Source organism: Oryctolagus cuniculus, chromosome 1, assembly GCF_964237555.1.
Source record: "Oryctolagus cuniculus chromosome 1, mOryCun1.1, whole genome shotgun sequence".
In the NCBI taxonomy this organism is placed as follows: domain Eukaryota; kingdom Metazoa; phylum Chordata; class Mammalia; order Lagomorpha; family Leporidae; genus Oryctolagus; species Oryctolagus cuniculus.
The window spans coordinates 168,641,425-168,663,145 of NC_091432.1; the positions used below are offsets into that span (position 1 = coordinate 168,641,425).

Below are 21,721 nucleotides of genomic sequence, written 5' to 3' on the forward strand. Positions count from 1 at the left end.
CTGTGGAAATAGCGAAGGATGGCATGCCATCAGTAGAAAGATGACGATATAATAATATTATAGCATTAAATATGTTACAAGCAATAGTAGAAAAATTTCTAAGAGTAAAATCACATTTTTAAATTGATATGCTGGGGCTGGTGCTGTGGCGTAGTGGGTAAAGCCGCCGCTTACAGTGCCAGCATGTCATATGGGCACCAGTTTGAGTCCCAGCTGCTCCATTTCCGATCCAGTTCTCTGCTGTGGCCTAGGAAAGCAGTGGAAGATGGCCCAAGTCCTTGGGCCCCTGTACCCATGTAGGAGACCTGGAGCAAGCTCCTGGCTTCAGATCGGCATAGCTCTGGCCACTGTGGCCATCTAGGGAGTGAGCCAGCAGATAGAAGACCTCTCTCTCTCTCTCTGCCTCTCTGTAATTCTGTCTTTCAAATAAATAAATCAATCTTACTACAAAACTGATATGCTGGATCTCATTTAAATAAAATTTTTTAAAGCAGAAATGCTTGTAACTCACCCTAAGAATAAGTGAATGAATCTATTCTAAAATATTGAGAGAAAACATGTTTATTTTCTTTCACTGTTGATTTAAAAATATTCATTTTTATCATGTAGTAACTTTCCCCAGGGAGGATTTTCCTTAAAATAGATGTGTTTACATTTTTTGGATATATGTAACTGCTAAACATATAATTACATCTTATCAATATTTCAGAATTTCATCTGTAATTGAGACAATTCATTTTTAGCTTGTAACAATTAAGTATGAGCTTGGGGCCAGCACTGTGGTACAATGCGTTAAAGCTCTGGCCTGAAGCACCAGCATCTCACATTGGGTGCTGGTTCTAGTCCTGACTGCTCCTCTTCCCATCCAGCTCTCTGCTATGGCCTGGGAAAGCAGTAGAAGATGGCCCAAGTGCTTGGGCCTTTGCACCCACGTGGGAGACCTGGAAGAAGCTCCTGGCTTTGGATCGGCTCAGCTGCAGCCATTGTGGCCATCTGGGGAGTGAACCAGCAGATGGAAGACCTCTCTTTCTGTCTCTACCTCTCTCTGTAACTCTCTTTCAAATAAATGAAATGAATCTTTACAAAAACTAAGTATGAGCTTATAAAACTTTTGGAAATAGACTGGACATATTTATACAAAGAAGGCTTTCAAGAAAGTACTATTTGTCAAAGAAAAACACATCTTATAAAACAGAAGATGAACACATTATTTAATTAGGGTGAGACTGCTCGTTTTTCATATCAGTTACAAACAAAATGTGCTTCACACACACAACAGCAAACAGAATTATTTTTGCTTTTCCCCAAAATGTTTAAAGAGGATTTAAATTAAACTTTACTTAATATTCTTTTAAGTTTCTCATATAGCTGAAAGTTAAGATTTGTTTTTCAAGGTAAGAAATATACCATTTCTACAGTTCACAAATAAATGAAAATAGATTATCGAGGCAATATTACCATGTACAAACTGTGACTTGTTCTTGGACGACTTTCATTTACAAATTTGCTTTTATATATACATATATGATAATATATATTTCCATTAAACAATAAAATATAACACAGGTTATCTTATTAAAAACTACAAAGCTTTTTACTAGAGAGACAAAAACAGGTAAAATACTGAAATATTAATAGATAAAATCTTAGCTACATTTTTATTTGCAGGGAAAGACACCATCAGTAACATTTCATATGTGTGCTACAATTTCTTGGAATTTAGCCTGTCTCTGAAGGAATGATATAAATACTAAAAAAGCATTAAACTAAAAAAATCCAAGATAAAATTAAAACATTTACCTGAAATTCTGGTACAGTAGGTGACTTTGTGACAGTTTTCCTCTTCTTTGTGATTGCTTTTTTAGATATGGATTTTTTTCCTTTCAAGATTAAAAGAGAAAAGCTTTATAATGCTGTTTGTAGCACTTCATTAGCAGAAACCAAATTACATACAGCCTTGAAAGTTAAATTATAACAGATGGCCGTGAGTGAGTCAAATAAAAATGATGAATCAAAACAAGCCCCAGTAAAAGCAAACATTAAACTATAACTAACTGTAACAGACATTAACAAATGCTCTTCCATTTATGCAAGAACCAAACTATTACAACCGCCAATGCACTGTATACTTTTAGAACTTACTGTAGTGAAGATTAAGCAAAAAAATTTTTTTTAAAATGACACTGCTACTGCTCAGTTACAATCTTTATTCACAATTTAAAATGAGACAGGGAAAAAAACAATGACTTTACACAGCAGGATAATAAATATATTTGAAGATTATAGTCTAGCCAACCTGATGTGAAAATTCCCATAGTAGTTTAGGAAGTAAACTCTTCCTTTAGCTCTGCACTCACCTAATGGACTGCCCTTGGCAGTATTCAGTATCCAAAGTTTTAAAAGAAGGTAAACATCTCCCTTTAAAGTGTACTTAGCAATTTGTGCAATCAGAAATCACTAGGGGAAAAAAAAACTCATATTCTTATATACATTCATAGCATACACTGAAGTGTCTATATTGCCTGTAAAACTCATATTCTTATATACATTCATAGCATACACTGAAGTGTCTATATTGCCTGTATTTAACCTGACAAAAAAGATACAAACCTGTATAAAACTTGTTTTTACTAACACGTTAAAGTAAGTGTTCTTTCTCCATTTGTAATTTGCAAAATCAATTAACAAATTGATTGCTGTTAATTAGCTGACAAATACTAGATATAGAACACTGTATTAATTCCAGTGACATAGCAATCAGGGAAATGCAAATCAAAACCACAATGAGGTCTCACCTCACCGCAGTCAGAATGGCTCACATACAGAAATCTACCAACAACAGATGCTGGCGAGGATGTGGGGAAAAAGGACACTAACCCACTGTTGGTGGGAATGCAAACTGGTAAAGCCACTATGGAAGTCAGTCTGGAGATTCCTCAGAAACCTGAAGATAACCCTACCATACAACCCAGCCATCCCACTCCTTGGAATTTACCCAAAGGAAATGAAATTGGCAAATAAAAGAGCTGTCTGCACCTCAATGATTATTGCAGCTCAATTCACAATAGCTAAGACCTGGAACCAACTCAAATGCCCATCAAGAGTGGACTGGATAAAGAAGTTATTGGACATGTACTCCATAGAATACTACACAACAGTAAAAAACAATGAAATCTGGTCATTTGCAACAAAATGGAGGAATCTGGAAAACATCATGCTGAGTGAACTAAGCCAGTCCCAAAGGGACAAATATCATATGTTCTCCCTGATCGGTGACAACCAACCGAGCACCAAAAAGGAAACCTGTTAAAATGAAATGGACACTATGAGAAACAGTGACTTGATCAGCCCTTGTCCTGACTGTTGATAAACAACTTAATACTTTATCCCTTTTAATATTTTTTTTCTACTTAATACCATTGGTTGAACTCTGTAATTAATACACAATTATTCTTAAGTGTTGAAATTTAACTGAAAAGTGATCCCTGTTAAATATAAGAGTGGGAATAAGAGAGGAAGGAGATGTACAATCTGGGACAGGCTCAATCGGACTGCCCCAAATGGTAGAGTTAGAAACGTGCCAGGGGATTCCAATTCAATCCCATCAAGGTGGCATGTACCAATGCCATCTCACTAGTCCAAGTGATCAATTTCTGTTCACAATTGATCATAATGAAAGGACGAAGAGTCAAAGGGATCACATAAACAGGACTAGTGTCTGAAAATACTAACTGATAGAATAAAAAAAGGGAGAGAATGATCCAACATGGGAAGCAGGATACACAGCAGACTCATAGAATGGCAGATGTCCTAAACAGCACTGTGGCCTTAGAATCGGCCCTTAAGACATTCGGATATGACTGAAGAGCCCATGAGACTATTTTAGGCATGGAAAGCCAAGATACTCTGGCCAAAAAAACAAAAACAAAAACAAACAAAAAAAACCCCAACACCTAAATGAAAGATCTCTGTGAGTGAGATCCCAGTGGAAAGAACAGGCCATCAAAGAAGGAGGTACCTTTCTCTGAAGGGAGGAGAGAACTTCCATTTTGACTATGACCTTGTCTAAATAAGATCAGAGTTGGCAAACTCAAAAGGCTTCCTTAGCCTTGGCAACCCATGACAAGAGCCCAGGGTGATTACTGACGCCATAAACAAGAGTGTCAATTTGTTAAGTCAACAACAGGAGTCACTGTGCACTTACTCCTCATGTAGGATCTCTGTCCTTAATGTGTTGTACATTGTGATTTAATGCTATAACTAGTACTCAAACAGTACTTTACACTTTATGTTCTGTGTGGGTGCAAACTGTTGAAAGCTTTACTTAATATATACTAAATTAATCTTCTGTATATAAAGATAATTGAAAATGAATCTTGATGTGAATGGAATGGGAGAGGGAGCAGGAGATGGGAGGGGTGAGAGTGGGAGGGAAGTTATGGGGGGAAAAGCCATTGTAATCCATAAGCTATACTCTGGAAATTTATATTCATTAAATAAAAGTTAAAAAAAATAATTCAAGTGACAACAAGGAATCTTTTCTCCAGAAGCTTACAATCTATGGAGGGACATAAAAAATTAACTGGACATACTTCTAAGTTAATTTTAGTTCACAATCATTTGTAGGTAAAATCATCTTACAAACCTTTGTTTTTCCAAAAGGAGAAACTGGGTTAATGCAATAACTTTGTAGTATATAATCCCAATGTACCTTTCCAAACATTTTCCTGAACAGATATGATCTTTCTGCTTGAGTGATGTCAATTTGATTGCAACCTTTCATTCAATCAGATTGACACAATTCCAGCTTATAATATAATTGTATTACTTTCTGTGTGTCTTTTTAATCATATCACAGAACTGTAATTCAGATTATTTCCACCTTTTGACACAAAATGTATGTATACTATGAATCACTACAATTGAGTTACTGAGGTTCACATTGATTCTATCATCTTGTTTTAATAAGCATAAACTTTTATTTGCTTTCAAATTAAAATAACATTTATTTGTTCTCATCACTGCTATTTGCTTCTCTTACACTGTCTACAACAGTACTAAATGTCTACAAATATAGGTAAGTGGTTGGGTTGCTTAAATAAGCGATATTTATAGAGAAGTGATTCAATTCTTCATAACTCTATAATACAGTTAGTAACTGATTTCTAAACTGAGTGCCATAAATATTTCTCAAGGGGACACATGAATCTGAATGCCAGGATGTCTTTCCTCTATATACCACCTTCATCCTTTTCTATAAGTCCGCAAGAAAAGATTTAATGATCTTGTTAATGCCAGTCTGTGAAGGCTTTATAACAGCAATTTGAAAGAAATGAAATTCTTCCTTAACCCCCTCCCACTCAGCACTGCTCTAATAAGCTTTTAAAATCATTCTATTTTATAGTCATTTATAAGCACATCGGGGTTACTCTTATGAATTTCATATTGTCAGCACATAGGCACCAAATTCGGTACGAAATTTTCAGTTATCTCGAATAGCTACCCTATTTGAATGGATTAAGAAGCTTGGCTGTTTACTGGGTATTTCATTCAGTTCATCATGTTACTAGGATGCTCCAACACTATAGTAACTGGACATAGTGTGTGTGTAGTTTTAAGACTGAGTTCTGGAAATAAACTGAGTTACAACATGCTGAGGTTAGTCTACTGCTAGACACATGGTAAGAGATCATTTATAGTGAGGAATATACTGACAATGACTTTAAATATTTCACACAGTTTGCCAGAGTTTTACAACATGACCTAATAGAGGCAGTGACAGATCGCAGTGCCACTTGCGATCCAGCTCCCTGATAATGTGCCTGGGAAAGCAGCAGAAGATGGCCCAAGTACTTGGGACCCTGTTCCCACGTGGGAGAGCCAGAAGAAGCTCCTGGCTTCCACCTGGCCCTGGCTCAGCCCCAGCCGTTGTAGCCATTTGGGGAATGAAACAGTGGATGGAAGATCTCTCTCTCTCTCTCTCTCTCTCTCTCTCTCTCTCTCTCTCTCTCTCTCTCTCTCTCTCCCCTCTATGTCTCTGCCTTCCAAATAAAGAAATCTTTAAAAAAAAAAAAAAAAAGCAGAAATGGAAGCGTATTTGTATAAACAGTGAATCTGAGAAGTGCCTAGGATGTGAAGTCATAGCCCTGCAGCCTAAGTTAGACTTTAATTTACTGAATGTGCATATTCTGAGCTAACATTTACATTCTATGGTAGTTTCTGTAATGTTTTATGTTTCAGCAAATGACTTGACCTTAATATGGTTCATTTTCCTTCTATTCTCCTTGCCTTTTAGAAAATGTCTCATCATACAATTATTTAACCCTATCACATAGTTCAATAACTACTGAACAACCATTTCCCCCCTTCAACTTAGAACATTAAATCAGTTACCGCATTCTGGTACTTACTGCAAAATCTCTCAAAATGAATTGTCTTCTGTTTAATGTGAGAGAAAAGTCACATAATCATTTCTCATCTGGATTTAAATTTCTTCTTCCTAATTTTTTTCCCCTATCATGTAAGTCCTGGTAATTTAAGATTTATTTATTTATCTGAAAGGCAGGGTAACATGGAGAGAAAGATGGGCAGAGGCATCTTTCATCTGCTGGTTCAACTTCCCTTCTACCCTTTACCCCTCACCCCATGGCTGCAACAGATAGGTCTGAACTGGTCTGAAGCCAGGGGCAAGTAACTCTATCCTGGTCTACTGAATGGGTGACTAGGGCCCAAGTACTCAGACCATCATCTTTCGCTTTCCCAGGCATGTTAGCAGGGAGTTGGACTGGAAACAGAGCAACTGGGACTCAAACCATTCAAAGGGGAGACCCAGATGGAGGGAACCTGGCTTTGGCCTGACCTAGCTGGCTGTTACGGTCACTTGGGGAGTGAACCAGTGGATGGATTTCTCTCTTTGCCTTTGAAGTAGACTAAGTAAACATTTTTTTTTTTTCAAAAAAGGATGAAAAATAATTTGGCATTTGAAATATGAAAACTGTTTTAAAAAGCAGCTTTCTAAAACCTTTTCAAAATTTATAATTGCAATACTTTTTTTTTTAAAGATTTATTTGAAAGGTAGAGTTACAAAGTGAGGAGAGACAGACATGTTCTGTCGCTCCCTGTCTTCGTGGAGGAACGACACAGGACCCTGCGCTGTTCTTTCGTCTGCTCGGCCCTTCCTGGGTTTGCTGCTGGTTCTTCCCGGGTTGGCTACCGTCCCTTCCACCTCCGTGGAAGGGCGGTTCCCCCTGCCACATTCCCCACTTCCGCGGGGGAGCGGCACACCGCCGGCCGGCTCTCTTGGGGGCTGCACAGGTGTTCCTTCAGATAGATGTTCCTGGTGCATGTTGTCTCTCTCCTCCTTTATAGTCCTCTTCCACCAATCCCAACTCTGCTACCCACACGCCGAGTACGCTGCTCTCCTCCAATCAGGAGCAGCTCCTGCAGCTTGTCAAGTTGGTGAGAGGCAGCTGGGTAGAAGCTGTTGCTCCTCTCCCAGCGCCATATTGTGGGAGAGCAGATGCATAGAATAAGTCTTAATTCCAGTAACAGTATAGTCCGAGTTGCTCCCCACAATGTTCCATCTGCTGGTTTACTCCCTGAATGGCATAAACCACTGGGGTCGAGCCAGGATGAACCCAGGAACTTCATTCAGGTCTCCTACACGGGTGGCAGGGCTCCAAGCACTTTGGCCATCCTCTCCTGCTTTCCCTGGCACATCAGCAGGGTGCTGGATTGGACATGGAGCAGCTGGGACTCCAACTGGTGTTCCTATAGGGTGCCTGCATTGTGGGCAGCCACTTAATGCACTGAGCCAAAACGCCAGCCTCAAACTACACTTTTTTCATTGACATCTCATTTGATTATAGATTACTGTTTTAGAAAACTTCTATTTATTAATATAAATTTCAAAAGTACTTTCGGATTATAGCGGTTTTTCCCTCCCATAAGCACCCTCCCACCACAAACCATTCTATCTCTTACTCTCTCTCCCATCCCATTCTTCATTAAGATTCATTTTTAATCATCTTTATATACAGAAGATCAACTTAGTATATACTAAGTAAAGATTTCAACAGTTTGCACCCACACAGACACACAAAGTATAAAGTACTGTTTGAAGACTGTTTTTACTGTTAATTCTCATAGTACAACACATTAAGGACAGAGGTCCTACATGGTGAGCAAGTGCACAGTGACTCCTGTTGTTGACTTAACAATTGACACTCTCTTTTATGACATCAGTAATCACCTGAGGCTCTTGGCATGAGCTTCTGAGGCTCTGGAAGCCTCTTGAGTTCACAAACTCTGACCTTATTTATACGAGGCCATAATCAAAGTGGAAGTTCTCTCCTCCCTTCAGAGAAAAAGGTACCTCCTTCTTTGATGGCCTGTTCTTTTCACTGAGATCTCACTCACAGAGATATTTCATTTAGTTCAATTTTTGCCACAGTGTCTTGGCTTTCCATGCCTGACAAACTCTCATGGGCTTTTTAGCCAGATCCAAATGCCTTAAGGGCTGATTCTGAGGCCAGAGTGACTATTCTTTCATCTTAAAATCTCCATTATTCTTCAAAGTCCTTTTTCCCCTACGAAACCCGTCTAGATCACCACAGCACACACTGGTTTTCTTTCTACTTTATCTTTTACTATGCTGTGTTTATACCTATATTTAACAATTATTAAATTGAGGTTTTTTACAATTTTTGAACCTTGCTTTCTTCAATTATAAGAGAATAAAACCAGTATTATTACCTATTTTAATCAGTTTAGAGAGAAAATTTGGTTGAAAATAAAGACTATTTGAGAGGATAAACCCTACAAAGTATCATTTAAGTTGAAAATGGTAACTGAAGGAGCAGGTGTTTGGCAGAGCAGTAAAGATGCTGCTTTGGATGGCCACATTCCCTATTGGTGTAGCTATGTTTGAGCACCAACTCTCCTTTAGATTTTAGCTTCCTGCTAATGTGCATCCTGGAACGTAAAAAGTGATTGATCAAGTAGTCAAGATCCCTGCCTGGAGATCTGGACTGGGTTCTTGGCTCTTGGCTTTGGTCTGGCCCAGCCCCAGTTGTTGTTGGTAGTTGGGGGAGTGAACCGACAGATGAAGATGTCTGTTAGTCTCTGTTTCTCTCTCTGCCTTTCAAATAAATGAAAATGTTTGTAAATAAAAATATAACTTAAAACACTGTAAGCTTTTTATAGTTGTTAATGTAACTTAATAATCTTTCATGTTTTATAAGAAGTCTACTTTTTAAAGATTTTCAAATTTTTAAAATTTGGGAGGGAGGGAGATGGGGAGGGACAGAGACAGAGGGAGGGAGGGAGGGAGGGAGGGAGGGAGAGAGAGAAAGAGATGGGGTAAGAGGGGAGGGCAGGGAGAGCTCCCATTTTGTGTTCACTCCCCCAGATACTTGCAACAGCCAGGATTGGGCAAGACCAAAACAGGGAGCTAGAAACTCAATTCATGTCTCCCATGTGAGTGGCAGGAACCCAACTACTTAAGCCATCACTGAGGTCTCTCAGGGTGTGCATTAACAGGAATCTGGAATCAGAACCATAGCTGGAAATCAACCCCATGTACTCAGATGTGGGACAAAGGAGTATTAACTGCTAAAAGTCCCCTTATTTTTAAATTTCTAAAATTTTAAAATTCTAAAATTCATTTTTAATGGATTAAAATGTTTATGTATTCATTTTTATTTATTTGAAAGGCAGAGTAACAGAGAGAGAGAGTAAATGAGTGAGAGTTAGCCCTCTTTTGTATACTGGTTCACTATTCAAATGTCCACAACAGTAGAAGCTGGGCCAGCTTGAAGCCAGGAGCCAGGAACTCAGTACTTGAGCATCTTGTGCTATCTCCCACATGCATTAGCAGGAAGCCTTACTGGTAGCAGAGAGAGAGGTAGGACTCAATCCAACAGGATGTTGGCAACCCAAGAGGCTAGTTAACTCACTGTGCTACAATGCTTGCCCATTCTAATTCACTTTTGCCAATTCTACCTGTTGTACACAATCTGTAACAGTATATTACTGAAAACAACAAAATCTCCAATAAGAAGTACAGCTCAATGAATTACAAAATACACACAACAGAAGCCTATGCAGTTATTTAAAATGAGGCTGCATAGTCCTTTTACTGCACACAGATGTTCATGGTATACTGTCATATGGAAGGAAATAATTGTAAAATAGTACATATTATACAATCTATTCAAAAACATGTATGCCTTGAAAAATATATAAAAGATGCCTGTTAAGGGTTAATCTTAGATAACTGGGTAAACCATATTATATGTGTTCATTTTTTAATTCAACAGATCCCTACACAATTGTCATCCCTTGTGCTAGGTGCTACAGATGCAAAACCAGACATAATCCTTTTGTCCAAGAATGTTAGAGAATAGAAGGGATACAATAATTCAAACTTAGAAATACATACAGGTATACAAAGTCATGATAGCGAATATCAAGAAGGAGAAATGCCTGGTGCTATAAGCATACACAACAGAGAAATATTTAATCAGAAAGATAATTGGAGACTTTCTTAGGGAAGTGATAAAATGAACATTTACTAGGTGATGAAAAAAGAGCTTATTTTTGTTGTCTCTGTGTTCTATAAATAAAATTCATTGCTTTGAGAGAAACAAAGCCAATCAAAAAAAGTAAACTTTTTGTGCTTTGGGTTTTTCCCCTTTAGGAAATTATTTCTAATCCAATCTCAATTTTGCTCACTCTGCTTAAATGACAAAGTCTTCTGCAATTTTTAATTTTTGAAAATATGTCACCAGTGGAAAATTTCTAATTACCAGGTTATATTTTTCTTATTCTATGCATTTAATAAAATATTTAAGATAGAGCATGAAGTAATGGGCATTATATTATTTCCAACATTATCTATTTCTTCCATAGTGTTTTCAATGTTAAGGAACAAGCCAATATGACTAAAACTGAATTACAAATGTAAAAAGCAGGAAAAAAAATCCAATTTTAAAAAGCATAAAAATGCTTGAAAGTTACAAAACTGCCTCATAGAGCACTAAAATGATCAAGTAATTTTCAACCAATTTTTGTGCCTTCAGATAAAACCTATCTTCCATCATAGTAAGAAGTTTACTAAATTTAGAGATACCACTAGGGTTAAAGTCCAAAGTCCTTAATATAAAATGGAACAGATCAACCAAATGGGAGTATTTAGTGAAAATCCATCAATCAGTCATGGACGACACAATTAATTCCATGGGCTATCGGGAACGTTCATCTGGAAAAAAAGTTCTATTAAAACATATTTGAAAAAAATATTAAGACGAAATTAAACAGTTTTCTTCTCTTCAAGACTTTCCAGAGACTTAATATACAGGCTCAGAATCACTTACACAATCCAAAAGTTCAAAAGTTTCTGAAAACTAAGGTCTTAAAAATAATATATGGGGCTGGTGCTGCGGCGCAGTGGGTTAATGCCCTGGTCTGAAGTGCCAGCATCCATATGGGCGCTGGTTCCAGTCCCAGCTGCTCCTCTTCAAATCCAGCTCTCTGCTATGGCCTGGTATAGCAGAAGAAGGTCCAAGTCCTTGGGCCCCTGCACCCATGTGGGAGACCCGAAGGAAGCTCCTGGCTCCTGGCTTCGGATCAGCGCAGCTCCAGCCGTTGCGGCCATCTGGGATGGAAGACCTCTCTCTCTGTCTCTCTTTCTCTCTGTAACTCTGTCTTTCAAGTAAAATAATAATAATAATATACATGGAAACAAAATCTGTCTTGAACTGTTATGAGGTTTGTTACATTCTTCATTTATTCTTATTATCCATAAATTTTTGGCAGAAACTATGTTTGATTACAGAGGTGTCTGAAGCCCTACTGGGGAAATTACTTAATAAACATTATATATAACACCATATCCTTTGAAAAGATGAAAACTGCTAAATTTCAAAACAAATCTGGTATGAGCTTCACAAAATGCACAGAAAACCTGGACTAATGTACAATGTGAGCCAAAATAAGAACATTATAACAAAATTTATAACCATGGAACTCACTCTGAAGTGTTAGAAAGGAAACCCTGGATTAAAGCACACCCCAATTTATAAAGGGCTCCAATGTTTCAAACCTACTAAAGAATAGGGCAAACCTTCAGAAAGACAAACGGACTAAAAATGGTGTAAAACACATATTTTGTTGTTGTTATAACATTTTATATAACAGCTATATCAGTAAAGGTTTAGCATCTGATGAGAAAATGGAATTGGCCTAGGCTTACTCAGTTAGACAAGGGAAAGACAGACTAAATCTGCCAGATCCAAACATTTTAGTTATTGAGGGCCTGACTTTCTAAAACTTGCTCAGCAGGTAAAATGAGACAGCATGCAGACAGGAGCCGGCGCCGTGGCTCAATAGGCTAATCCTCCACCTTGCGGCGCCGGCACACCGGGTTCTAGTCCCGGTTGGGGCGCCGGATTCTGTCCCGGTTGCCCCTCTTCCAGGCCAGCTCTCTGCTATGGCCAGGGAGTGCAGTGGAGGATGGCCCAGGTGCTTGGGCCCTGCACCCCATGGGAGACCAGGAAAAGCACCTGGATCCTGGCTCCTGCCATCGGATCAGCGCGATGCGCCGGCTGCAGCGGCGGCCATTGGAGGGTGATCCAACGGCAAAGGAAGACCTTTCTCTCTCTGTCTCTCTCTCTCACTGTCCACTCTGCCTGTCAAAAAAAAAAAAAAAAAAAAAAAAAAAAAGAAAGCATGCAGACAAGTGCATTATTATTCCATTTCTCTCTGATCTCTAAACATCCTAAACTTTAATTTGAAAAATGTAACATTTTATATATTACAGTATAAATTTCTTTTGGTCTATTTCTTAGCAATATTTTTATTCTTCTGTTGGTATAACCTGTACAGGGGCTATCTAATTGTCTATTTTATTTATAAACCAACCTAAATAATAATTGCCTTTGAACACACAAATCAACACTTAATAAAAGCTTTTAGGTGACATGGTATTAAAAGTAATGTATTTAAAATATTATTTATTTATTTTTTATTTATTTATTTTTATTTTTTTTGACAGGCAGAGTGGACAGTGAGAGAGACAGAGAGAAAGGTCTTCCTTTGCCGTTGGTTCACCCTCCAATGGCCGCCGCGGCCGGCGCGCTGCGGCCGGCGCACCGCGCTGATCCGATGGCAGGAGCCAGGAGCCAGGTGCTTTTCCTGGTCTCCCATGGGGTGCAGGGCCCAAGCACCTGGGCCATCCTCCACTGCACTCCCTGGCCACACCAGAGGGCTGGCCTGGAAGAGGGGCAACCGGGACAGAATCCGGCGCCCCGACCGGGACTAGAACCCGGTGTGCCGGCGCCGCTAGGCGGAGGATTAGCCTAGTGAGCCGCGGCGCCGGCCTTATTTAAAATATTATTTTTCATTTATTTGAAAGGCAGCAGCCAGTGTTGTAGCACAGCAGGTTAAGCCACCACTGCAGAGGTCAGTATCCCAAGCCGGAGGGCCAGCTCAAGTTCCTTTTGTTTCACTTCTGATCCAGCTCCCTGCTAACATGCCTAGGAAAGCAGGAGAAAGCAGCCAGATGATGCTCCAAGTGCTTGGGGCCCTGTTACACACTTGGGAGACCTGGATGGAAAGCCAGGCTTGTGGCTTTGGCTTGGCCCTATCCGGGCTGTTGCAGCCATCTGGAGAGTGAACCAGCAGATCCACCAACCTCTCTCCCTCTCTCTCTCCATCTTCCCTCTGGTCCCTAGCTACTCCCCCTACCCACCTCACCTTTGAAATAAATACATAAATCTTTTTTTTTTTAAGTGAGAACTGTCTTAAAAAATTAAAAAGAACAGAGACAGAGGCAGAGAGGTAGAGATGAGCAGAGATCATCTTCCCATTGGTTCACTTCCCAAAATACATATTTTAGAATCAGAAAATATCATTTTGGGGGCTGGTGTTGTGGTGCAGTGGGTTAAGTGGCAGCCTGCAATGTCAACATCCCATAGGGGTGCCAGTTTGAGTCCCGGATTCCCTATTCCTGATCCAGCTCTTGGCTAATGAACCTGGGAAAGCGCTGGAAGCTGGCCAAAGTCTCTGGGTTCCTGCATTAATGTGAGAGACAGGGATAGAATTCCTGGCTCTTGGCTTTGGCCTGGCCCAGCCCTGGCTGTTGCAGCCATTTGAGTGAGTCAGTGGCTGGAAGATCTCTCTCGCTCTCTAACTTCCTTGCATGCAAATAAACATTAAAAAAAAAAAAAAAAAAGAGGGGCCGGCATTTTGGTGTAGTGAGTAAAGTCAACACCTGTAACACCTGATTCAAGGTCCCAAGTCCCAGCTGCTCCACTTTCAATTCAGCTCCCTGCTAAAGGCCTGGGAAAGCAGCAAAAGATGGCTCAAATACTTGGGTGGCTGCCACCCTCGTGGGAGACCCAGATGAAGCTCCTGGCTTCTGGCTTCATTCTAGCCCTGCCCTAGCTGTTATGGCCATCAGAGGAGTGAACCAGCAGATGTAAGATCTCTCTTTCCCTCTCTCTGTAACTCTGACTTTCAAATAATAAATCTTTTTTTTTTTTTTAAAATCATAGCTTTTCATCAGCTGAGTAAAACATGGCAAATTGTGAAACTTTTAGTCCAAAAATGAAGCCTAATTTGGATAGTAAATTTTATACTACTGTATCAGTGATTATGTACATATTTTTAAACACATTTAATTGTGTTTAATGATTCAAGTCACTAAAAAGTAAAGTACCAACTGTATGAGATAAACAAAAGACTTTTTCATTTGTCGAATCTTAATTACCCTTGCTACTGAGGGAAAGAGTAAAAAGCTGAAATTCACAAATGATGATGAATTATAATAGTAAACAATTGTTTTTCCTAAGCAAGTAACTTTTTATTAGGTCAGTATATAAATTTGATCATCTGCTTTTATTGTTGATAAATGTAAAATAATATGATTAGAAGAGAGGAAAAGAAAAAGCATCTAATTAAAAACAGATCACCCAACCACTGAAGACTTTATAGGATGACACATATACAGGTATTCAAATTTATTGAAAGAAAAAAAACTTACAAATTTTACAGAAATAGGCTTCATGTCTTACTGGCTATAATTTTCTCCTTTTTTTTTTTTTTTAACATTTACTTGTTTATTTGAAAGGCAGAGTTAGAGAGAGAAAGAAACAGAGAGATCTCCTCCATCTGCTGGTTCACTCCCCAAATAGCCCCAAGAGCCAGGGCTAGCCCAGGCCGAAGCCAGGAGCTTCATCCGGGTTTCCACATTGGCAGCAGGGGCACAAGCACTTGGGCCATCCTCCACTGTTTTCCCAGGCACACCAGCAGGGAGCTGGATTGAAGTGGAACAACTAGGATATGAACAAAATGTGGGGACTGCAGGCTCATGGCTTTAACATGCTGAGCCACAGGTCCGCCACCTATAATTTTCTTCTCATACTTAACTTCTTTCTTGTATATGAAAATATGTAATTAAAGGAGTGCTAAAAATATATGATATGGGAGAAAAATTGAGACCCATAAATAATTAGCCTTGATTTAAGCAGTTATTTGCGGCCGGTGCCGTGGCTCACTAGGCTAATCCTCTGCCTTGCGGCGCCGGATTCTGTCCCGGTTGCCCCTCTTCCAGGCCAGCTCTCTGCTGTGGCCAGGGAGTGCAGTGGAGGATGGCCCAAGTGCTTGGGCCCTGCACCCGCATGGGAGACCAGGAGAAGTACCTGGCTCCTGCCATCGGATCAGCGCGGTGCGCCGGCAGCAGCGCGCCGGCTGCGGCGGCCATTGGAGGGTGAACCAACGGCAAAGGAAGATCTTTCTCTCTGTCTCTCTCTCTCTCTTACTGTCCACTCTGCCTGTCAAAAAAATAAAAAAATAAAATAAAATAAAAAGAAGTTATTTGCTGGGGTGGGCATTGTGACACAGCAGATTAATCTGCGGCTTGGGACACCCAAGTCCCATATAGGAGTGCCAGTTTAAGTTCTGGCTACTCTGTTTCCAATCCGGCTCCCTGTTCACATGCCTTGGAAGCAGCCCATGACAGTAGAAGTACTTGGGTTGTTGCCACCCACACAGGAGCCCAGGTGGTGTTTCTGGCTCCCGACTTCAACTTGGCCCAGCTATGGATACTGTGGTCATTTCAGGAGTGAAGCAGCAGATGGAATATCAATCAATCACTCTTTCTTTGAAGTAAATAAATAAATCTTTAAAAAGCAGTTATTTGCTACAAACTTCAGTCCTGAGAACGATATTCACACATTTTACAACTCTTAGCGTGGGGAAAAAAAAATCACTTCTCATACATAAGAAGCATCAATTATGGAAAAATTGGTCCAGGAAAATGTAAACATGTAATTTCCAACATGATCAAATGATAATTAAATTCAAATGTACTGCATTAGTATTTTATGTTAGTATATAAACTCTCTCTACTCTAAGTTTTTAAACATGGGAAATAAGACGTGACCCTTAAGTGCGCATGCGTACACACACACACAGTCTCTCTCTCTCTTATTTCATTCTGTCAATCAGAGCTCCCATGATGAATAATTGAAAGAACTTGAATTATGCTTAACTTTAGTTCTTCCCCTTTGTAATAGCTTACCAGATTTGTGCTTCTTGTGTTTTGCTTTCTTTTTGATGATCAATAACTTATTTTGGATCTCAGGTTTATAAGACTTGAATGCAAGAGAATGAAGACTTTCACGCTTTCTCTGCAAATTTTCATTCAAAACATCTTTCAGTTTCTTTTTTTTCTTTTTCTTCTTTTTTGCTCTCATTTTAGTTAGTTTGAATTTTTTGTGGCTCTGCACCGACTGCTCTAGTAGAACATCCCGTACAATTTTGTGGCAGTTCATTTCTGGATGATCAATGTGACTTCCATTTACATGAATTTGGCAAGATTTTAGAGTATTTTCTTTTAATGGACTGGATTCAGTATTTACTGTGGAAGCTTCATCATATTTTTCTTGATTTTCTATAAATCTTATTTCACCTGGACTGAGAGGCTCTCCAAAACCAGTAACTTCCCCTGGACTCCCTGGTTTCTCTCTATTTTCTTTACAGCAATCAGATTTTTTAATTTCACAAGGCCTGCGAATTCTAACTTCATAGCTGGATTTTACTTCCATTTCAACACAGTTGTCATGATTATCCAAGTTCAACTTAGCAGGGCAGCAAGCAGGATCTAAATTAATCCCCTGCTCTTTTTTAAGGGCAGAAGGCAGGCCTTCTCGATAACACCTATGTTCTCCATTACTTGTACCAAGATAATCACACTTCAATTTCTCCAGTTTAATCCGAGGTACTCTTTGTATTTTAATGGGAGGGACTGGAAATTCTGGGGCCTGAAAAGGTCTCTGTTTATAAATCCGTACATCTGCACCACAAAACTGTGGAAAATGTACATAAGCATTCTCCAAATAATCATAACCAAGGATAACTTCTCTGCATTCATGGATGGGCTGACCAAGTACAGCATCTTGAACTTCTTTTTGTGTTTCATACACAAAGTCACAAAGACCCTTAAGTAACCACACTTTTTGGTAGAAAGGCAGTTCATGAAAAGGTTTTTCTTCCAATGGATTAACTTCTCCAAGAACTTTAAAAAACTGAGGACACAACCCAAGTTTTTCAGCACAGTTATCGGGATTTTCAGTCTGTCCTACAGCAGTATACCACTGCTGCACTTTCTGTCTCAGTGCTGCTTCCCAGGTCCTATAAGGCAAAGTAGGTCTTCGATGTAAGGTAGGTCTGCGATGGGGAGGACTTAATAGAGAAGTCATTATTTTAGATAAAAAAGCATTACACTGAGGCATTAGAAGACAACGTTCCAATTCATAAAAGACTATTTCTGGCAAATTTAGAATTTGCTGGGCTAAGCAAAGGAAATGCCCAATAGCTGGAATTTCCCACATGTTCTCCATACAAGTAGGGGCTGCTTGAGCTAGAAGTTTTCTTTCCCATTCTTCTATTTCCTTTTGACTAGCCTCTTCTGCTTCTTTTCTTTCCTGCTCCCGAAGCCTAAAGAAAATTTAATAAATCATACTATTATTAAAGTTGAAAGTACCAATGAACACAAAACTTTAATAATATTATATTTAACTTCAGTCATCAAGGCAAATGACTTTTCTAATTTTCAATGTTAACACAAAGTATTGCATAAAAAGCATCATTTTTTTCAGATAAAGAAATAAATATATCACTTCACCCCAACCTCTACTGATACAGGATTATTATTCAAATTATTGTCCTCAAACTTTTCAAATTATAATGCATACCAACTTTCTTTAAGAAAAGCACAGTGGAGGCCAGCTCCATGGCTCACTACGCTAATCCTCCGCCTGTGGTGCCGGCACCCTGGGTTCTAGTCCCTGTCAGGGCGCCAGATTCTGTCCTGGTTGCTCCTCTTCCAGGCCAGCTCTCTGCTGTGGCCCGGGAGGGCAGTGGAGGATGGCCCAAGTGCTTGGGCCCTGCACCTACACGGGGGACCAGGAGGAGGCACCTGGCTCCTGGCTTCGGATCGGTGCAGGGTGTCGGCCGTAGCAGCCATTTTGGGGGTGAACCAACGGAAGGAAGACCTTTCTTTCTTTTTCTCGCTAACTCTGCCTGTCAAAAAAAAAAAAAAAAAAAAAAAAAAAAAAAAAAAGCACAGTGGAATTCATTGTAATAATGTCTAGAAGTAATATAACTTCTTAAAAGAGCTGTAAAGATGTTTATATCTTTTGATCCCAGAACTTCATTCCTAGAATGTTATAACAAGAAAGGGGCCAATGTTGTGGCACAGTGGGTTAAGGTGGTACAGAGGATTAAGCAAAGCTTTCAATGCCATATCAGAGTGCTGGTTCAAGTCCCGATGCTCTGCTTCTGATTCAGTTCCCTGCTAATGTACCTGGGAAAGTAGCAGAAGGTGGCTCAAATACTTGGGGCCCTTCCACTCACATGGGAGACTTTAATGAAATTCCAAGCTCCTGGATTTGACTGTTTCAACTATATGGGGAATGAACCCAGCAGATGGAAAAATCTCTTTCTCTCTGTCTCTCCCCGTCACTCTGTATTTCAAATAAATAAAATAAATCTAAAAAAAGGGAAAGCTGTAATAAAATAATTTAATATAAGGAAAAAGGTATGTAGTTATATGATGCTAACTGGAATTTTATCATATCAGAAAAAGAAAACCATGAAGTGCATTACAAAACTTGGAAATGAGTGGGATACACTATGTAACCTTAAAAATTAAAAATATCATGTATAAACAGAAAATTTCAAAATACAACACAGTACATACTTAATATATAATAGTGAAAATATGTGTATGTTGAATAAGGAGATGACAGTATTGCAAAAATAACTCCTAGGTTAATAGGATTATGAGTGCTTCCCACCCCCCCTTAAAAGCATCTTTACTGAGACAGCTATAAATCCTTCTCAACTAGAAAAATAAAATAAAATTACATGAAAAAAAATCGGTATAGATCTTTGGAACTTTAGGCAATGGCTTCTTAGATATGATATCCAAAACACAAGCAAGAAAAGAAAAAGATAACACCAAAACTGGAAAAATTTGTCTTTTTTTTTTTAATTTATTTTATTTATTTGAAAGGTAGAGTTCCAGAGAGAGAAAAGGAGAGACAGAGTGATCTTCCATCTGCTCGTTCATGCTTCAAATGGCTGCAATTGCCGAGACTGAGTCAGGCCAAAGAAGGAGCCAGAAGCTTCTTCCAAGCTTCCTACATGGGTGCAGTGTGGGCCATCTTCGGCTGCTTTCCCAGGTGCAACAGCAGGAATCTGGAATAGAAGTGGAGCATCTGCAACTCAAAACAGGTGCCCATATGGGATGCCAGTGCTGCAAGTGGCAGCTTAACCTGGTAAAGCCACCACACCAGCCCCCAAACATGTGTATTTCAAAAGAGAATCATAGGGGCCGGTGCTGTGGCGCAGCAGATTAATCCTCCGCCTGCGGCGCCGGCATCCTATGTGGGTGCCAGTTCTAGTCCCAGCTGCTCATCTTCCAATCCAGCTCTCTGCTGGGACCTGGGAAAGCAGAAGATGGCCTAGGTCCTTGAGCCCCTGCACCCGCATGAGACCCAGAAGAAGCACCTGGCTTCGGATTGGCACAGCTCCAGCTCTTGCGGTCATATGGAGAGTGAACCAACAGATGGAAGACCGTTCTCTCATGTCTCTCTCACTGTCTGTAACTCTACCTCTCAAATAAATAAATAAAATCTTTAAAAAAAAAAGAATCATCAAGAAATTGAAAAGACAACCCAGGGAAGGAGAAAAAATTTTACAAATCATGTATCTATTAAGAGACATACATGCATATTTACAGCTGAGATACACAACCCAATTTACAAATGGGCAAAGAAACTGCATTGACATTTCTCCAAAGATACACAAATGAACATCTAGCAATGGCAAAATGTTCAACGTTGTTATCCATTAGAAACAAATCAAAACTACAAAGAAATGCCACTTTATAGCCAATAGGATGACTATCATACAAAAAGATAACAGCAAATACTGAAGATTACCTGGAGAAATTGGAAACCTCACTTACTGAAAATGGTATAGCTATTTTGAAAACTAGTGGTCCAGCAATTCTACTCATAAGCATATACTCAAGAGAAATGAAAACATTTGTACACACAAAAACTTGTGCATGAATGCTCCCAGCAGCACTATTCAGAATAGCCAAAAATAGAAACAAAAGTGTCTAACATTGGCTATTCTACTACCACCATATTGTGATAGGTTAAGGCAAATACAGGGGTCGGCACTGCGGCGTAGTGAGTAAAGCCACTGCCTGTAGTGCTGGCATCCCACATGGGCACCAGTTCAAGACCTGGCTGCTCCACTCCTGACCCAGCTCTCTGCTATGGCCTGGGAAAGCAGTAGAAGATGGCCCATGTCCTTGGGCTCCTGTACCTGCATGTGAGACCTGGAAGAAGCCCATGATTCTGGGCTTTGGACTGGCACAGCTCCAGCCATTGCAGCCAACTGGGGAGTGAACCACTGGAAGGAAGACCTCTCTATCTCTGCCTCTCCTCTCTCTGTGTAACTCTAACTTTCAAATAAATAAAGTAAATCTGAGAGAGAGAGAGAGAGAAAAGAAGAAGGAGGAGGAGGAGGAGGAGGAGGAGGAGGAGGAGAGGGAGGGAGGGAGGGTGGGTGGGTAGAGGTAGGTATACAGACAAATGGAGACCTTTCATATGCAGATTCATTCCCAAATTCCTTAACAGCAAGGCTGAAGCCAGAATAGAACTCAAGAAAGTTATCCCAGGTGAGTGGCAGGAACTCAACTCCTTGGTTGTCATCTGCTGCCTCAGAAGGTGTGCATAAGCAAGAAGCTGGATTGGAAGTGGAAGGGCTTAGATCTGAAGCAGCAGACGCTCCGATATGGAATGTGGGCATCCCAAGAGCCACTTTAGATTCTGCACTAAATGCTCACCGTAGAGTAGAATCTGGCTTCCTCCATAGAGCAAGGACTCCAAAAGCCCATATACTCAGCAGAGGGATATACTAGACACATTTTCTTCTCCATCCTCCACTAGGGAACTGAAAGGAAAATTGTTTATGTTCATGATAGAAGAGGTGATTGGAAAAAAATAAAATCTCTCCTGTGAATTTGTAACTATAAACTTGACTCTCCTAAGGATGTACTGCCCAAATTCATATTTCCCATGTGCTCATGAAAACACTGCCCTAAAAATGAATTTAACATGGTCTCATGCCAATATTGCTG

General features: G+C 39.8%; 1 protein-coding gene across 5 annotated transcripts in view; it reads right to left on the reverse strand.

The window, feature by feature from the left end:
• Positions 1-21,721, reverse strand: part of BRD10 (bromodomain containing 10) — a 117,827-nt gene that overhangs the window by 39,479 nt on the left and 56,627 nt on the right. For all 5 annotated transcript variants that reach the window (XM_070051782.1, XM_051845917.2, XM_051845904.2 and 2 more), the window contains 2 exons: positions 16,583-18,000; positions 1,801-1,880 (listed from right to left, as the gene is read on the reverse strand). In XM_070051782.1, the coding sequence (XP_069907883.1) occupies positions 1,801-1,880; positions 16,583-18,000 (1,498 nt within the window). The remainder of the gene's footprint in view (positions 1-1,800; positions 1,881-16,582; positions 18,001-21,721) is intronic.